The 15,643-nt window shown below is 39.2% G+C and overlaps 1 protein-coding gene across 1 annotated transcript; it reads left to right on the top strand.

Annotated features, from left to right (window-relative positions):
• The first annotated feature begins 284 nt into the window (after positions 1-284).
• LOC140167124 (uncharacterized) lies at positions 285-5,784 on the top strand. The gene is made up of 3 exons (XM_072190533.1): positions 285-482; positions 2,619-2,693; positions 4,460-5,784. The coding sequence occupies exons 1-3, from the start codon at positions 338-340 to the stop codon at positions 4,912-4,914; spliced, it is 675 nt and encodes a 224-aa protein (XP_072046634.1). The 5' UTR covers positions 285-337; the 3' UTR covers positions 4,915-5,784.
• Positions 5,785-15,643: the final 9,859 nt, after the last annotated feature.

Below are 15,643 nucleotides of genomic sequence, written 5' to 3'. Positions count from 1 at the left end.
TAACATAGATTCTTGAAGCATTATATTTATATCGATAACTTAGTAATCACTCTCCAGTAATTACAAATGCCATCACTGTCATGAAGTATTTTTAAGTGTCTCGAGGTTAAGATACTGAGGCTTCCACTATTAATGAATAATAATATTTAATCGTCATTGATCAATCATATCAATCTCTTGTTTTCTTTTTATTCTCATTTTTTCTTAATGTCATTAGGTTCTCACAGGTGCACAAGCGAGCACCGGGCTAATCAGGCCACCCTGGTTTGGTGGCTTTACCTTCACTTTACCAGATATTGAATACATTTTCAATACTTCTGGTATAAGTCCAGAGAACATGTCATACATGTGCCTTCATTTTAGGCTAGGCAACAACCCGGACCCAGAGTATCCGCAAATACCATTTACGTTATTAGGTGTACGTAGTATAGACGATGACACTCTGAATCCAGATGCTTTGACTGTGTGTACGCATTTGGCTGGTATGTTCAACATCTTGGTGTTCTTTGTAATCTTTTGCATGATAAAGGGCCTAACATATTCTATTATAAATACCATTCCAGGAAATGTGCCCATAATTAATTGCACATACATTCCAGCATGTAGAATAGAAGTATCGGCAAACTAATCTTTAAGAACACTAGAATGACGTAAACTTTGACAAGGAGACTTGAGTGGCATGTAAGGAATGAGTTTGCACACCTTGTGAGGAAAATGCAAGACGTATCTAATGCTGATGAAAATGGTATCATCAACCAGACATGGAAAATTATTTTGCATTAGAGCTCGGTATGCTGCAAGGTCAGAAAAAGGATGGTAGCCAATTAGAACTGCAATACCCGGGAGCCAGTCCTGTATCTATGTTAATGTTTTCTTTGGTCATATGCAATAACTTCTGGTATCACTATGGTTATATAGAGGTGAAATTTCTAATTTTTTCACATTTTAATGAACGCATTCCTCGTCATATAAAGGTTCTTAAAGAAAGAATAAGCATACTTTGACCTATCTATGACGTGCGGGTTTGAGCTATTAGCAAAAAAGGGACATTTGGCACCTTTAGCATTTGTTTGCAATTAGCCTGCCTAATGTCTTTTCACTTTTTCAAGAAAGCTTTGATTTTATCGACCGTAAAATCAGATTATGGTATTCCATAAGCTAGAGTTATTTACAATGAGTTTCACCAGAGTGTTGTCTTTGTGAATGGACAGTTGACAGACCTACAGGAATCATACAAGGAGATGTTTGCATGCATTCATCTTAGTATTAATTGTCATGGAATTTGTGGTTTGACAGTCTCTTAAAGACTCTTCATCCTTATCCTTGGAGATTTTGTTGTGATTCACAGAAAATCCTCAGTTACATAATTTGCAGACTACTTACTAAACTCTTATGAGGTATCGATCCAGGGAGCTAAACTGGACGTGGAAGACCTTTGTGATGCTGCAGCATCTGTTGGTCTTATAATTCATCAAGGAAAAACTGAACATGTCCACTCTAAACTATCCTGTTATGAATATTTCAGCGATCACCTGAGTAATAACATCTTCAGAAAGTGACCGGAAGACACGCCCGGTTTTGCTACAGTAGTTATCTGATGGTTTGAAACTTCTAAAGAAACTATCTATACATAATACTCTGGCCTATATTTCTGTGCGAAACTTGGGTTATTCCAAGAGTCGTGACAGTAACAGTTTCCTTCCCAACTACCTATGCATCATCTGTGCCCTTAAACAAGTAGACAGAGCACCCAACAGTGAGCTGTACAGCGACATTGCCAAGATCAGATCACTAACCAAGACCAAATGGTACGGATTAGCCACATGCTTTAATTCACTCAGGAGTATCAATTTATGCATTATGCAGGGCCACCGAGATCTAGTGGCTGGAATTTGAGCAGGAAGAGAATTCATTAATTGGGCTGTAGATGGTAGAAATGATCTTTCATGGATGACAAGGTTTGATCTTGGGACTTCACCTGCTAGGTCACGAGATCTCACAGATCGTCGCAATCTGGGGTCATGGATATGGATGCTTGCTTAGGAGCCTGCTTGTAGTTGTAGAACATATGATAGAAGAGGGTGGCTGCTCCAACTGCCCTGCGGTGGCTCAATGGCTGAATACGATGATCTTCATCATTCATTGGCAGACCAATGACACGCTTTGCTCTATTTTGGATGGAGTCAATCTGAGCTAGTGAGGTGGGGGTTGCACCAATCCAAGTACTGTTAGCATATTCCATTTTTGATCGTATCATGGCCTTAATGATGGCTCTCTGTGAAGGTAGAATATAAGGCGATCGAAGCTCTTCTGAGGAGTCCTATTGGCTGACCGGCTGCCTTAGACATTTTGGTTACTACTTGGTTCCAGGACAAATTGTTATTCAATGTAAGACCTAGAAGGTCCACGCTGTCAGCTTCTTTAAGAGTAACACCGAAAAAGTGAAGTGGTGGATTGTTGCCATCAGCATCTCTCCGGTTGCAGATATTAGTGGTTTTACATTTGGCAGCACCAAACAGATTTTGTATATATGATTTTCATACTCTTTATTATTAAATATTTTATACATTCCTTAACCAAGCATGCCACTTGATAGGTTATTTTAATACTTATCACAGGAGCCACAACACTTTCCGACGTTACCGTTTTGAATAGAAGTGACGTTGCACTTGGGCAAATATTGACCTCTAAATGTAAGTACACTCGTGAGACATTTTCGAGAGAATAAAATCATTACATGTTCAATTTGCAAGCAGTTCCGCCATGAGCTGTTCTGTCGTGTGGTGGTGAACTCAACGACATGTAAAGGTGCGCGCTGGTTCGAATCCGAACGGTTCTGATTTTTCTCTCCTTTATTATAATACCAGTTTGTTTGAGCTCCATTTCCTCATTTATAATCGTAAAATTGACAATAGCCAACGAATTACGATGTACCCGAACATAATATTTCCCCGAGGGGTGTAGTCTTTCCATTCTGCCACCTCATGGTTCAAAAACTTGTCAACCCATTTAGTTCACTTTGTTACCTGGTTAAATATTGAAATCTATCCTCACGCCTAGCGATTGACGGTATAGTTCATAGTAGCTTATTGTCTGAAGTCGATCCTGTGTGCTGTGTCCAAATTGTGTTCAAATTTAATATACCAATGTATTCCTCTAGTCATAAGGATTCAGTAAACACCAAGGAGAACATTGTGTTAGCTAGTTAGGTGACTTCAACGGAAAATTAGAAATGGACTACCATTTGTGGGCTCCTGGAGTTGTGTGCACTTCATAAGTAAGTTACACAGTATTCCAGCACAAAGAATGTAGAAGAGCAACTTGGATGTCGCCAGGTCGTCAGTATAGAAACCAAATTGATTGCATCATCACCCAGCTTTACAGCCTGAAAGCCTTCCAGGACTGCAAATCATATTGCTCAGATTAAAATTTAGTGCTGGACACAGCAACCATGCCATATAGTCGAGTTCAAAGTTCAGAGCTACGATTAGCAGTCTTTGAATCCCTTCTCCAACTTGAAGACACGGATGTGGGTGGGGCAGCTGTAGTCCAGCTTCAGGGACATCACCAATAATATCACAGAAGAAACCGGAGGTATAAAAAGAGCCGACCAAGTGAAAGGAAGGCTACAATGAACAAAAAGCCCTCAACGCGTATTAAACTACGCCAAACTAAATAGACAAGTACGAAGTAAAGAAGTGGAAGAGGATGATACTTGAAAGATAAGTGCAAGAAATGGAGGAGACTCATACAGCAAACAACAGTCATGAACTCTTTAAGAAGGTTAAAAAAAGCTAGCAGATGAAAATTTCTCACACCATCCAAGACCTTGCAGTTACTAACACCCCAAGTATACCTCAAAGCATGTGATCAGGACATTTTGACACCTCTTGTGTCAAAATCGGAGAAGAACGGTATTTCCTATATTTCTATACGTTTTCTGAATCCTTATTACAAGAGGAATACATTGGTATGTTTTTAACACAATTAGTGCAAGTTTGATTAAAGTAGGCCCTTTATTCTTTGATGCAACTCCAACTTGTAACTGTAACTCTAAATCGAACTCTAAATTGCAATTCTAACTCCAACTTGTAACTCTAACTCTAAATCGAACTCTAAATGTAACTCTAACTCCAACTCCAACTCCAACTCCAACTCCAACTCATAAAATGCATTTACTCAAAATTTCATAACCTTTTCCCACCAAACCCTACTCCGGTTCAATTGCTGCCATGTATTTTTGACGTAAACTATCTCTGGTAGCAGTACAAAACTCCCAATTGATAGGTCGGGCTCATATACACTATCATTACTATCAGATCTATTGTTCTATATATTGTAAATGACAGCATCCAAAATGTGGTTTTAAAAACAAAACAGTATGATGTAAATTGTGAGTCTGGTATCATGAGAGAAATCGCATTACTTATTCTCTAAATATTCATTTTTCTTCATTCAGCTATCATCAGAGTTTGCAATACAGAACCTAGAATCCAGCAGACTAAACGCTTGGGTGATACCCACTGGACACTCACGCTTGATATCAGATTGAAAATTCTTCCTGGATCGTTTAAAGTGACGGGAACCAATTTATGGAAGATGAGTTTATGGGGAAGCTCGGAACCAGTCGATAACGAAGACAAATTTGGTTTTAAGGATCAAGTGCTAAACGATACACAAGCGTCACTTCCTTTGATAGCGAATGAAACGGATAACATTATTCGATTCAAATTTAAAGCCGTTACCTTCAACCTGCATGGAACGGACGCTTGCTCGGACATTGAATTTATTTGTGCGCGAATCGGAAAGGTAGATTTGAAAGACCCGCGTTACAAGCTGATTGGCGTCAAACGAAATGGGAAACAGAGACCATCGAATTTAATTGGGTGCGCAAGACTGGATGGATGTCCTTAAGGTTAGCAACTATTTTAAACTGTTGCTATTTGGTAGTTCACAGCATCTTGCGAAGGGTAGTGAGCTTTGGCAAAAATTGCATTGATCAATTCATATCGAGTGTGTAGAAGAATTCAAATATACAACAGACATACTTTTACTAGGTCCTGTGGTTCTTGAGTTATATTGTAAGGGCTGAAAAACAATTTTGTAAAACATGCATAAATCATTAACAACAATAAATCAAGCAAGTTTTGAAAGTAAACTGGGCTCAAACTGAAACTTGTAATTTTTCACAAGGTCATATCTTACAATTACAAAATGAACCAAAATCACACACAGGATTACTACAATACTTTACTCTAACACGTGTCAGTAACCAACCAGATATTCAACTGACACAACAGCAAAATGTACTGGTACGGATCCTGGACCACATTCACTGGCGAATAATTTGCACCCAGCAAAAGAAATCTGTGAAAATGCGTACAAGGTCCTTACACAGGTGATAATTTCCAAAGAGTAAATGGAATAGTGTGGAACGGGGTGCTTCTGCTTTTCAAACACTTTCGTCAAGAAACAGATCTTGTTCCACACTATTCCACTTACAGATTTCTTGTGTTGGGTGCCAGTTATTGGGCTGTGAATGTGGTCCAGGAAGCTGTTCCATGTCAGTGCATTTTGTTGTTGTGTCAGTTGAACAACTGTCTGGTTACTGACCAGTGCTTAGAGTAGAGTATTGAAGTAATCCTGCTGTGTGCAATTTTGGTTCATTTTTATGGACAGGAATTTAAGATGTGACCTTGTGAGAAATTATAAGTTTCTTTTTGAGCCCAGTTTATATGATTTGTATGATTTGTATTTTATATTTGTATTTGAATGAACTTTTGCAAAACATCAAAGTGTTATTTTTCAATAATGATTATATTGATTTACATAATAAAAATCAATTTTTTTTACTGCTTCGACCAACAATAACGTTATCTACCCTAAAGCCTTCACTTGAAAAACCAGAAGTGGTGGAAGTGAGAGCAGGCCGCCGAGAGCGATTACGGGCCCAGGGGTAAAATTAACGCACGGGCCCCTTTGATCAGCGATGACGTGCAGGACCGTCATAAGTGTGTGGGGGCATCATCAGTGACGTAGCTAGTGGGGGCAGGGGGCCGTCGGTTAACGGAAGTCGTCGTTAGGGAAGACATGGGTTATATACTAGTTTTTTGCCCTGCTTATGATGCATAGTGAAAGAAAAAAGGGAAAATTTGTTTTAAATGTTTACCAAATACACATGAAAATCATATTAGGGCACGGTGGCTCAGTGGTTACGGCCTTGGACTCATAATCTGAGAGCTTGCTCGACGTGCGTGGGTTCGATTCCCCGTCCCACCACCGTGTTGCGCCCTTGGGCAAGGCGCTTTGCCTCGCTTGCCTCACCCCACCCAGGTGCAATGGGAAGCTGTTAGGGGTAGTCACAGTCGTTGTACTGATGGACCCTGCGCCACTTGTAGGCTGCAAACGTGGTTCCGACATATTCTAATGACGGCGGAATAAATGTAAAAGCGCTTAGAGGCTGTTTACGGCATAAAGCGCTATATAAATGTCTACATTTATTTTTTTTTTATATTATAATATATCTCAAATTATTCCTCTCATTGCTAGGAATTGTCATATTACACTAGGGAGCTTAGTTCAGGAGTTATAGAGTAAATTAGGTCATTATATCAAATATCATGCATAGAGGCCAAATTTTCAAAATGCACCGATTCAATCGTGATTTGTCTCAAATTACTCCTCTTGACAAACTAAATAGGAAAATAATTTGTTTGAGAAATGTTTAACCTCGGAATCGTGCCAAAAGGTATTTCTATTCAACTTTGGCTGCATTAACTCTGAAGGGGGAACGGACAATACAAATTGCACCAAAATTGTAAATTAAGTATTATGTGTGAGATTTCTTATGTTAAGGGGAGTAATTTGACACCGTTTTCGATGAAATCAGACCGTTTTTAAATTTTGACCTCTGTGTATGACAGTTTTGACATTTGACCTATTCGACCTTATAACTCCTGAACAAAGCACTGTGGAAAAATATGAAAATTTACTTTTTTATTCCCTGTAATGAGAGGAATAATTTGAGATACATAACAACATGATGGAGCTGTTTTTGAGTTTTGGCCCCACCGTGACCTTCGACCCCTCACATAGAAAAAAATGGAACCGATCAAATTTTTATTGTGAATACTCTCAATCATCTGGGAATCATGCAATGAGAGAATAATTTCAATCTATTCAACCAGATTAATCCAAAACATACCTTGGAGCAACCAACGTTTACGGTCAGTACCACTGACCTTCCGATGGTCTTCGAAAGGTGCACAAAGCTATAATGTCCCTTTACGGCCCATCGTGAGCAGCATCGGTGCTGTTACCTACGACATCACAAAGTTATTAGCCAGGATCCTAGGGCCGTTAGTCGGTCAATCAGAGCACCATATCCTGAATTCCAAAGACTTCGCTGATAAGATTCGTGACTTTTCTCTGGAACCTGATGAGACCATCACGTCATTTGATGTTACGGCACTTTTCGCCAGTATCCCCCCGATTGATGCGGTGAAAGCGATACGCGAAGTGTTGAGACAAGGTACGAGCTTGCACGAACGTACTGACTTGTCTCCTGATCAGTTGTGTGATTTGCTTCAACACCTATTAGCTATGGCGGTCAATTTTACAAACAATCGCATGGTTGCAGTATGGGTTCACCCCCCCCAGGCTCAGACCATCCGCTAATCCAGAAACTCGGTGTGGTAAAGACTCTTTTCCATAGCTTAGCTGGTCTCTGTCTCTGTCTCGGTCTCGGACCTGTTGGTCTTGGTCTCGGTCTCGGCCCTCTTGGTCTCGAGGTCTCGGTTCGAGACCGGCTTCGAGACCAGTAAAATAGCACCATTCTGGTCATTTAGCAGCCCATAATTCTGCTCAAACAGTTTTCATAAATTGAATCATTAAAGATTGACTAAATCTCCAATTATAACATTCTCATTCTCATTCTTACTTTCCGAGGATCTTTTTTTTTCAAATTCCATTCATAGTGGATAACGCTAAACAAAACTTGCAACATGGATCATATAAAGATCAAAGGCGGATCATAAAGCTCTATAAGTGTATTTTTTTCGGCTTTTGGGCACATATATTTATTTCTTTGCGTTTCGCGCGCACAAAAAAAGTCTCAATAAAGCTGACCCCCATAAATTTTAATGCTTCCGGCACCACTGTTCATTTTTCAAGCCTGGTCTCGGTCTCGGTCTTGGTCTCGGACCTGTCGGTCTCGGTCTTGGTCTCGGTCTCGGACCAGCCGGTCTCGGTCTTGGTCTCGGTCTCGGACTGCCTGGTCTCGGACTTGGTCTCGGATAGGCCGGTCTCGACTACAACACTGGCGCCGAGAAACATCTTAAGAAACGGCTACAGCAACATCAACGCTCTAGTTCGGGTCCTGCAGAATCAGCGGTTTTACACACGGCACCTAAAAGCAAACACGAGGTGGACTTAAAGAAGCCATCTGGGTGCGAGCAGAACAGCCATCCCTCAACCGTGGTGGAGGACTCAGAAACAACCTCTCACACACCTGGGACAGAACCATCAGAACTCTACCTCGCCAAATGACGTCACAGGGTGACGTCATCGGGACTCAAGGTGTTTAACATCACAACACAGCTGAAGGTCAGTGGAATTGACCGCAACGTTGGTTGCTCCAAGGTATGTTTTGAATTAATCTGGTTGAATAAATTGAAATTATTCTCTCGTCAAATTTGTATCCTTTCCGGTTTAAGGATGCCAAAAAACATTGGTTCCACTAATATAGCAATAGAACATCCCAAACCCATAGCGCCCTGTACTATTAAGTCTATGTTTGAAGATAGCCAATGTTGGAGACTGTTTCAAGGATTGATCGAAGGAGTTCCAGAGCAGGGCACCCTGAATCCGAAGAGTATTTTCAGCCAGCCTGGAATTGGTAAGGCTAACATGAAGGTCATTCGAAAAAGGGGCGTCATGGGTGTGGATGTCTTTAGGGGCTGTGCAATAATTATGAGCCCTGGGGAGGGTAAAATTGGGGGGCAAGAAATTTTTGGCGAGCCAAAGGGGGGGCAAGCAATTTTGGCAAGCTGAGAGGGGGGCAAGCGATTTTTGGCACACATTCATGGGGCGCCTTTTTAATAAAACGCTCTAAAAGGCTTAGGAAAACAGTACGGAAACGCTTAAATATGCAAATTTTCCTGCTCGCTGCGCTCGCAACAGGTATATAGACCATTTAAGGTTTGTAAATTGGGATCCCAAAAATTTGGCATGCAAAGGGGGGGCAAAGAATTTTTGGCGGGCCGAGAGGGGGGGCAAGCAATTTTTGGCAGGCCGAGAGGGGGGCAAGCGATTTTTGGCGAGCCGTTTGAAATTTTTTACCCCCGGGGGCTCTATAATTATTGCACAGCCCTTATTGGTTATAAAATAGTCAGGGTCAGTAGTATGAGATGGCATTTGGTCATGAAGGTAGTTGAAGATAAATTGGGCAGTTTGGAAAATGTAAAGGTCTTGGATTTTAAGCATCCGGAGAGACTTGAATAAGGGTTGGTGTGGGCGAGCCAAACTGAAAAGGTACATGTTCTGATAATTTTCTTCTGCATTAAAAAAGTGTATGGAGATAGGAATTGTTTTTGTCAGCCCAGACCATGGCGCATAGTTGATCGTGGCAAGAAAGGTAACAGGTCCCATGTTGGTAACTTGTCGAACACCTCCAGAGAGAGTAACCCATTCAGAAAAGGTTTGCTTGTATTTAACCCTTTCCTTACGGGAGGAAAGGAAGTCAATCACCCACTCCACAATTGCAGGGGAGACACCCATCTTCAACAAATTGATGACAGCAATTATGTGATCTATCATGTCGAAGGCTTTGGTATAGTCCGTAAGGACAAGAGTGCTAACATTACCAGCCTTTAATTTCAGCTCCAGAAACCATATGATGGTAAACATCAATGAGACAGTGGGTGGTTGACATTCCTTTCTGATTACCATATTGCCGGTGATCAATGTAGGGCTGAATAGCATCAAGGACCCATTTGGCTACACGACCTTCAGCAACCTTGGCAAGACCAGCTGTAAGAGAAATTGGCCTAAGTTTGTCAATGGAAGGGGTGGTGCCTTGGAATAGGCATGCACTACATTAGCTTCCTTCCACTGACAGTGTACTTTCCCTTGCCAGAGAGAAGAATTAATAATAAAAGGAGATTTGAAGCGCATTTTGGAAGGTCATTAATATACATAAAAAGAGTAGGGGGCCTAAGATCGAACCTTGGGGAACACCGCACTTAATTGGTAAGGTGGAAGTATGCTGATTAAAAACCACAAACTGCTTCCTGTCATTCAGGTAATTTGCAATTCCCTAATACCATAATTTTTAAGATTGTTAATGAGAATTTGGTGATTTAACGTGTCGAATGCTTTGCTTAAGTCTAAGAAAATTCCTACCGTGCAAAGCTTTTTGTCGAGGGATGTGAGAATTTTATCATATAATTTATTAATGGCCATATAGGTTGAAATTTTGGCCAAAAACCAAATTGGTCACTAGTAAGAATATTATGTTTCGCGACAAAGTTAATGATCCTTTTGTAAACGTTAAAAGGTGACCTGTTTGTAAATTAATTTCTCAAGAATTTTTGACAACGCTGGTAAGAATGGAGATTGGCCTGTAGTTATTAAATAAATATTTGTCGCCGGGCGGGTTTAAAATAGGGATTACTTTGGCCGTTTTAAAATTTGATGGAACAATGTCAGTGGATATGGGGTTATTGACAATATGAACAATAGGACCGACAATTTTAGGCATGATTTGTTTGACGAGGTTTGAACTTATACCGTCGACGCCACAACTGGTGATTGAGATATGAAGAAATATCTATCACTTCCTCTTCCGTGGTGGGGGATAGGAAGATACTGTGATTTAGTGAATGTGGATACATGTCTCTTTTCTTTGCATTTTACGGGCCTGGCGCTTCTCTCTTTTGTTTCCTTCAGTTCGACGTAAAGAGCAAAGAAAGGAGACCTTAAGGACACGTAAAAAAGGCAAAGAAAAGAGACCGCAGTGACCCCGTAAAAAAGCAAAGAAATGATATACTATAGGCCCGAACAAAAGCATACAGATATTTCCAATCTGTGTTTACACTACATAGCATCATAAGAGCTGTGTGAGATCTAGTGGAAAATAGGCATATGTGATTGGTATTTGTCAAAACCTCAAGTGTTCCCTTCATCCAATCACAGACTTATTGAACGAAAACTAACACTACCCCCTAAAAACACTTTTTTTCATTAGGTCACTTTTTTTCATTATGTCGACAGATAACGCAATGTTTATAGCAAGGCGAATATGGTACCGTATATCTGTTAAAAACGACCTATCCCAGCACAATTTTTGACCAAAATGTAGGTTTTAATAGTCAAAACCTCAAGTGTTCCTTATTTTTCAAATTGTATGTCATTAAATCAAAGAGCACACTTATATTGTCCATAAATATACTAGCTTCATTTTAATGAGCAATGGCCAAAATTGTTCAAAAAGTTACTATTTCACCTGTTTTGTTATATCATGTAGATATATTGTAAATGCAATGACTCGTGGCTTACAAATGTATTTCTTTAACCATTCATCTTGTTGTCCCTTCCTCTACCACCGCTCCTTCATTATTGCCGCCCCCTGCTTTTACCCCGGGGGTCACGGCCTAATCCCCACCCCACCCACCACAAATACGCGATGATCAATGCAAAATTGTGACCCGCAGTCTGACAAAACCAGGAACAAGTCACATTTTCAGTACTTTTCAAGATATGGATAATTTGGTAAATGATACATTGATATTCTTGCTAATTTGCTATTCTGAGTAGGCCTAATGCATGGGCAGGCCAATTAGTTAATAGTTTCCTGCCTTAGCAGGATTGAATAGGGATTATCCTACTGAGCTGTGTAAAGATCTATGGTTTAGGTATTATGGTCTCAGGATAATATCATAGTTCAACTGTTAATTATTGATTAAATGAACCTCTTTTTAAAGACCCATTCAGTGGATCCCAGCGCAAGTGTAAAAAAATTTAAATTGTTTATAAATTGCTTAAAAGTGAAGAATAAGTCATTCAGATTGTCATTTGGTGTTTTTGAATTGACAAAGTTGAAGCCCCATTCAAAAACAAGTAGGCCTATAGCTATATATATGGTCAATTCCAGCCAAAGCGGGCCAAAATTCTCTCTGGGGGCCATTTTGAAAATGTTTTCCTTTTCAATTCTAGACTTATCAAATGAGACGATCATGTCTAGTGAATCATCAGGTGGAAGTGCCATCGGATTGAAAAATAACTTTTCTTGCTAGACCAAATAAAGTGTTAAATGCGCATATGCATGTTACCCACGAATTCAAGCATTTTTCACCTGTTGTACGCCATAAAATGTCACTTTCTTTAATATCTTTCAATATTTTATGTCTGACTCATATACACTAGAAATCGGTGAAGACTTTGAACGTAAAATATAATTTTATTACATATATCTACAAAGAAATATTTTGGTTATTACAAATTTTAAGAAAGAACCAGGTGTACAGTTAAGATTGTGTCAATTCTTCAAACTCTTTCCAAAGTGGCTGTCATTTAACATTACTGTATTATTTCGAAAGATTAGAATAAATGATTCATATAAATATAAAGTTAGATTTTGTATCTCGTCGCAGGATGAGGATCTCGGATGGATTCGTGGGTAACAGCGTCTGGAAAATAGCAATTCCTATTATTTATTTTTAATAAAAATAAAAATACTTTTCCGTATGTCAATAATTCAGGCTGCAATGGCACTAAAATGAATTTTAATCAAAATACAGACTACATGGAATATTTAGAATGGATCATTATGGCATTTTGGGTATAAAATTTTGAGAATAATGAAGTTGCCAAATTCAAATAGACAGAGCAAACAGTTTTATATTATTATTTTAGTAAAATCATTCCATATTTTCATGCAGCAATATTCTATTAACTCGTGTTTGACAGTTCCTATGAACTAAAACAATATCAATACATTGTTAACTATAATTTAAGTAGGGATTCGTGGGTAACCAAAATGTTCGTGGGTAACACATATTTGAAGGTATGTACTGGTAAGCGGCAAAATAGAAAATATTACAGAAGGTTGGAAAATACCATGCGGTTATTCCTCCATTGTGTTTCAATGATTCCCGTTTCTCTAACCAATTGCATTTACCCAAAAAATGGTATTTTAGGATAATCAATCAAAACTTCATGATACAGCTTCAGTATACCTTCAAGAGGACGCTATTAAACAGGACTGTTTTGGAACCTATTTCGCATGTTTTCAAAATGTTAAGATGCATAAGAAACATATAATTTACGAGTAAATCCTTGGATTCGTGGGTAACGCCGAATTCGTGGGTAAAGCTATAAGTACTATAGTACCGTTTGGGGTTTGCGTTTCTTAGGTGTATAAACTGTAAGTACTGTCAAAATTATAGCATACCCATGGCTTGAATATGTGCTGATTTAAACTTAAAATAAACAATCTCCTTATTTTTCAAGGTTAGCATCTATTTGGGATTCGTGGGTAACAAAAGTTTAAACCGTCGTAGATTCTTTTTTAAAGCGGTGAACGTATTTTTGCGATTTACAATTTTAAGTGCTTGTCAAACTAAATTCAGTGTCCAAAGTCATTAAATGTTAATTTAAGTTATGGCAATTATATTTGCTGGACTCGTGGGTAACAATTGATACGTGGGTAACGTCAAATTTGATTTTATGGAATTTTATGGGTAAAACGTCTTTGCATAAAATAATCACTTGGACCTCAGAATTATAGAACGAAACTTCGTTTCATGATATAGTCATTTATGGCATATTTGCTTAACATTTTTCAAAACGATCATTTTATTTTTGATACGCGGGTAACAAAATTATTAGCCAAATTGACTTAATGGCCTCTAGAGTCCACAAACTTTGGTGGAATTCAATCGTTTTACATATGATGAGAGATCATGCAAACGTCTTTCTAACGGTAATAATTTCATTTTGATTGAAGGACATTCAATGACATATATGGTGCTTTATCTTTGAATTCGTGGGTAACGCCAATTCATTTAAGCTATCATAACTTGTCCCCTGGTATGACTTGCTAGTAAAGGCCTATATGCACAAAGAGAGCACATTGGACGTGACATGATATGCTCCATTAATTACGTGATTTCCTTTATTAATGACATTTTAAAGTGGAAAGTTAACATAGAGAGAATTTTGTCCCGCTTTCGCCGGAATTGACCATATACTGTCAGTAAATAAATTACAGATTCATGTAAAATGTCAAATTTTGTCTTAAATGCACGGCTTTTGGGTGAACTATACTAGCTGGCTGTGTTAGCACATCTATGATTTGAAAGTCCACTTTGAAAGTAGGCCTATACGGTTACCCGGGGGCCAATGATGTAAAATTTTGGGTGCTCCCATACAAAATCACCCCATTTTTGACATTGCCAACACCGAAAGTAGGCCTACCACCCTTTTTCTGACAATTTCTACACTGAGCTGGTCTCCACTATACTGAGAGCAGGTCTCTTATTTTATCCCTTGAGAAAGAAAAGTGTTGTCTTTTCGAAACGTCGGGTTTTTAACTTTGTTTATATGTCTTATGTTACTCCCCCATTGGATGTTGTGTCATATTTTCCCTGTTTTTAATTTCTACACCGATAGACCCCTAGTTTCGTACGCTGGTGGGCACACGTCACTTCATACGGTGCCCCGGAGTACATATTAAAGGCCCATTCAGTGATTGCTCATCCGGACGATCGTAAAAATCATCAAAATTCAGATTTTGGTACCCTTTTCATTTTTTTTTTAAATGAAGAAATATTTTCCAAAAATAAAATCCGTTTTGCCCCACTATCGGGGCAAAACGGAACCCCCTATGGGGCAAAACGGCACCCTGGGTGTAAACTTATATCAGTAGGCCCTAGTTCCATCGGTAGGCCCTAGGCCTAGTTATATGTAGGCCTATATTCAGTTACAATATTAAGTGGGCCTACCATCTCTGTGGAGTGACTGGTTCACTTCTTATAGGCCTAGTAGGCCTATTATATGACCAATATTTGATTAGAAAGAAATATTAAGTAGGCCTACCCATCGCTGTGGAGTAAGTGGTTAATTTTTAATCATTAATTCTATCTGCAGGCCTAGTTCCCGGGCCTAGTTATATGCCCATGTTTCAGCGAAGTGTTTACCAAGCTCGAGTAGGCCCCTAGATAACGCCTACATTTCCTTGAGTGAAGACGTGTTATGTCCAATTGGGGCAAAACGGAACCCATCTGTGGGGCAAAACGCCCGGGGCAAAACGGAACCCTGTTCCGTTATGCCCCACACCTAGGGTTCCGTTTTGCCTCATACCCGATTTTTTAGAAATAGGTTGCATGCATAATACATTGTAGCATATAGGCCATGCAGCTCATGGCTAGTACCTTCGTGTTTACAAAATACTTTAGTACACAGTTATTTGGGAATCCGATATTAATGAAGTAAAATTTCAGCACATTAAACATCTGCATATCCTACATCAGACGGGTAATAATTTTTTGACTCGATCTTGCTCGGATGTCAGTGGATTGTTTCAGATCAAATTTTTGTTGTAAATTCGTGTGGTCATACTTGTGTTCCTCAATATAATTTGCAT

Source organism: Amphiura filiformis, chromosome 1 (genome assembly GCF_039555335.1).
Source record: "Amphiura filiformis chromosome 1, Afil_fr2py, whole genome shotgun sequence".
Lineage (NCBI taxonomy): Eukaryota > Metazoa > Echinodermata > Ophiuroidea > Amphilepidida > Amphiuridae > Amphiura > Amphiura filiformis.
The sequence above is the reverse complement of the archived record's forward strand: the minus strand, read 5'-3'. Positions and strand labels throughout refer to the sequence as shown.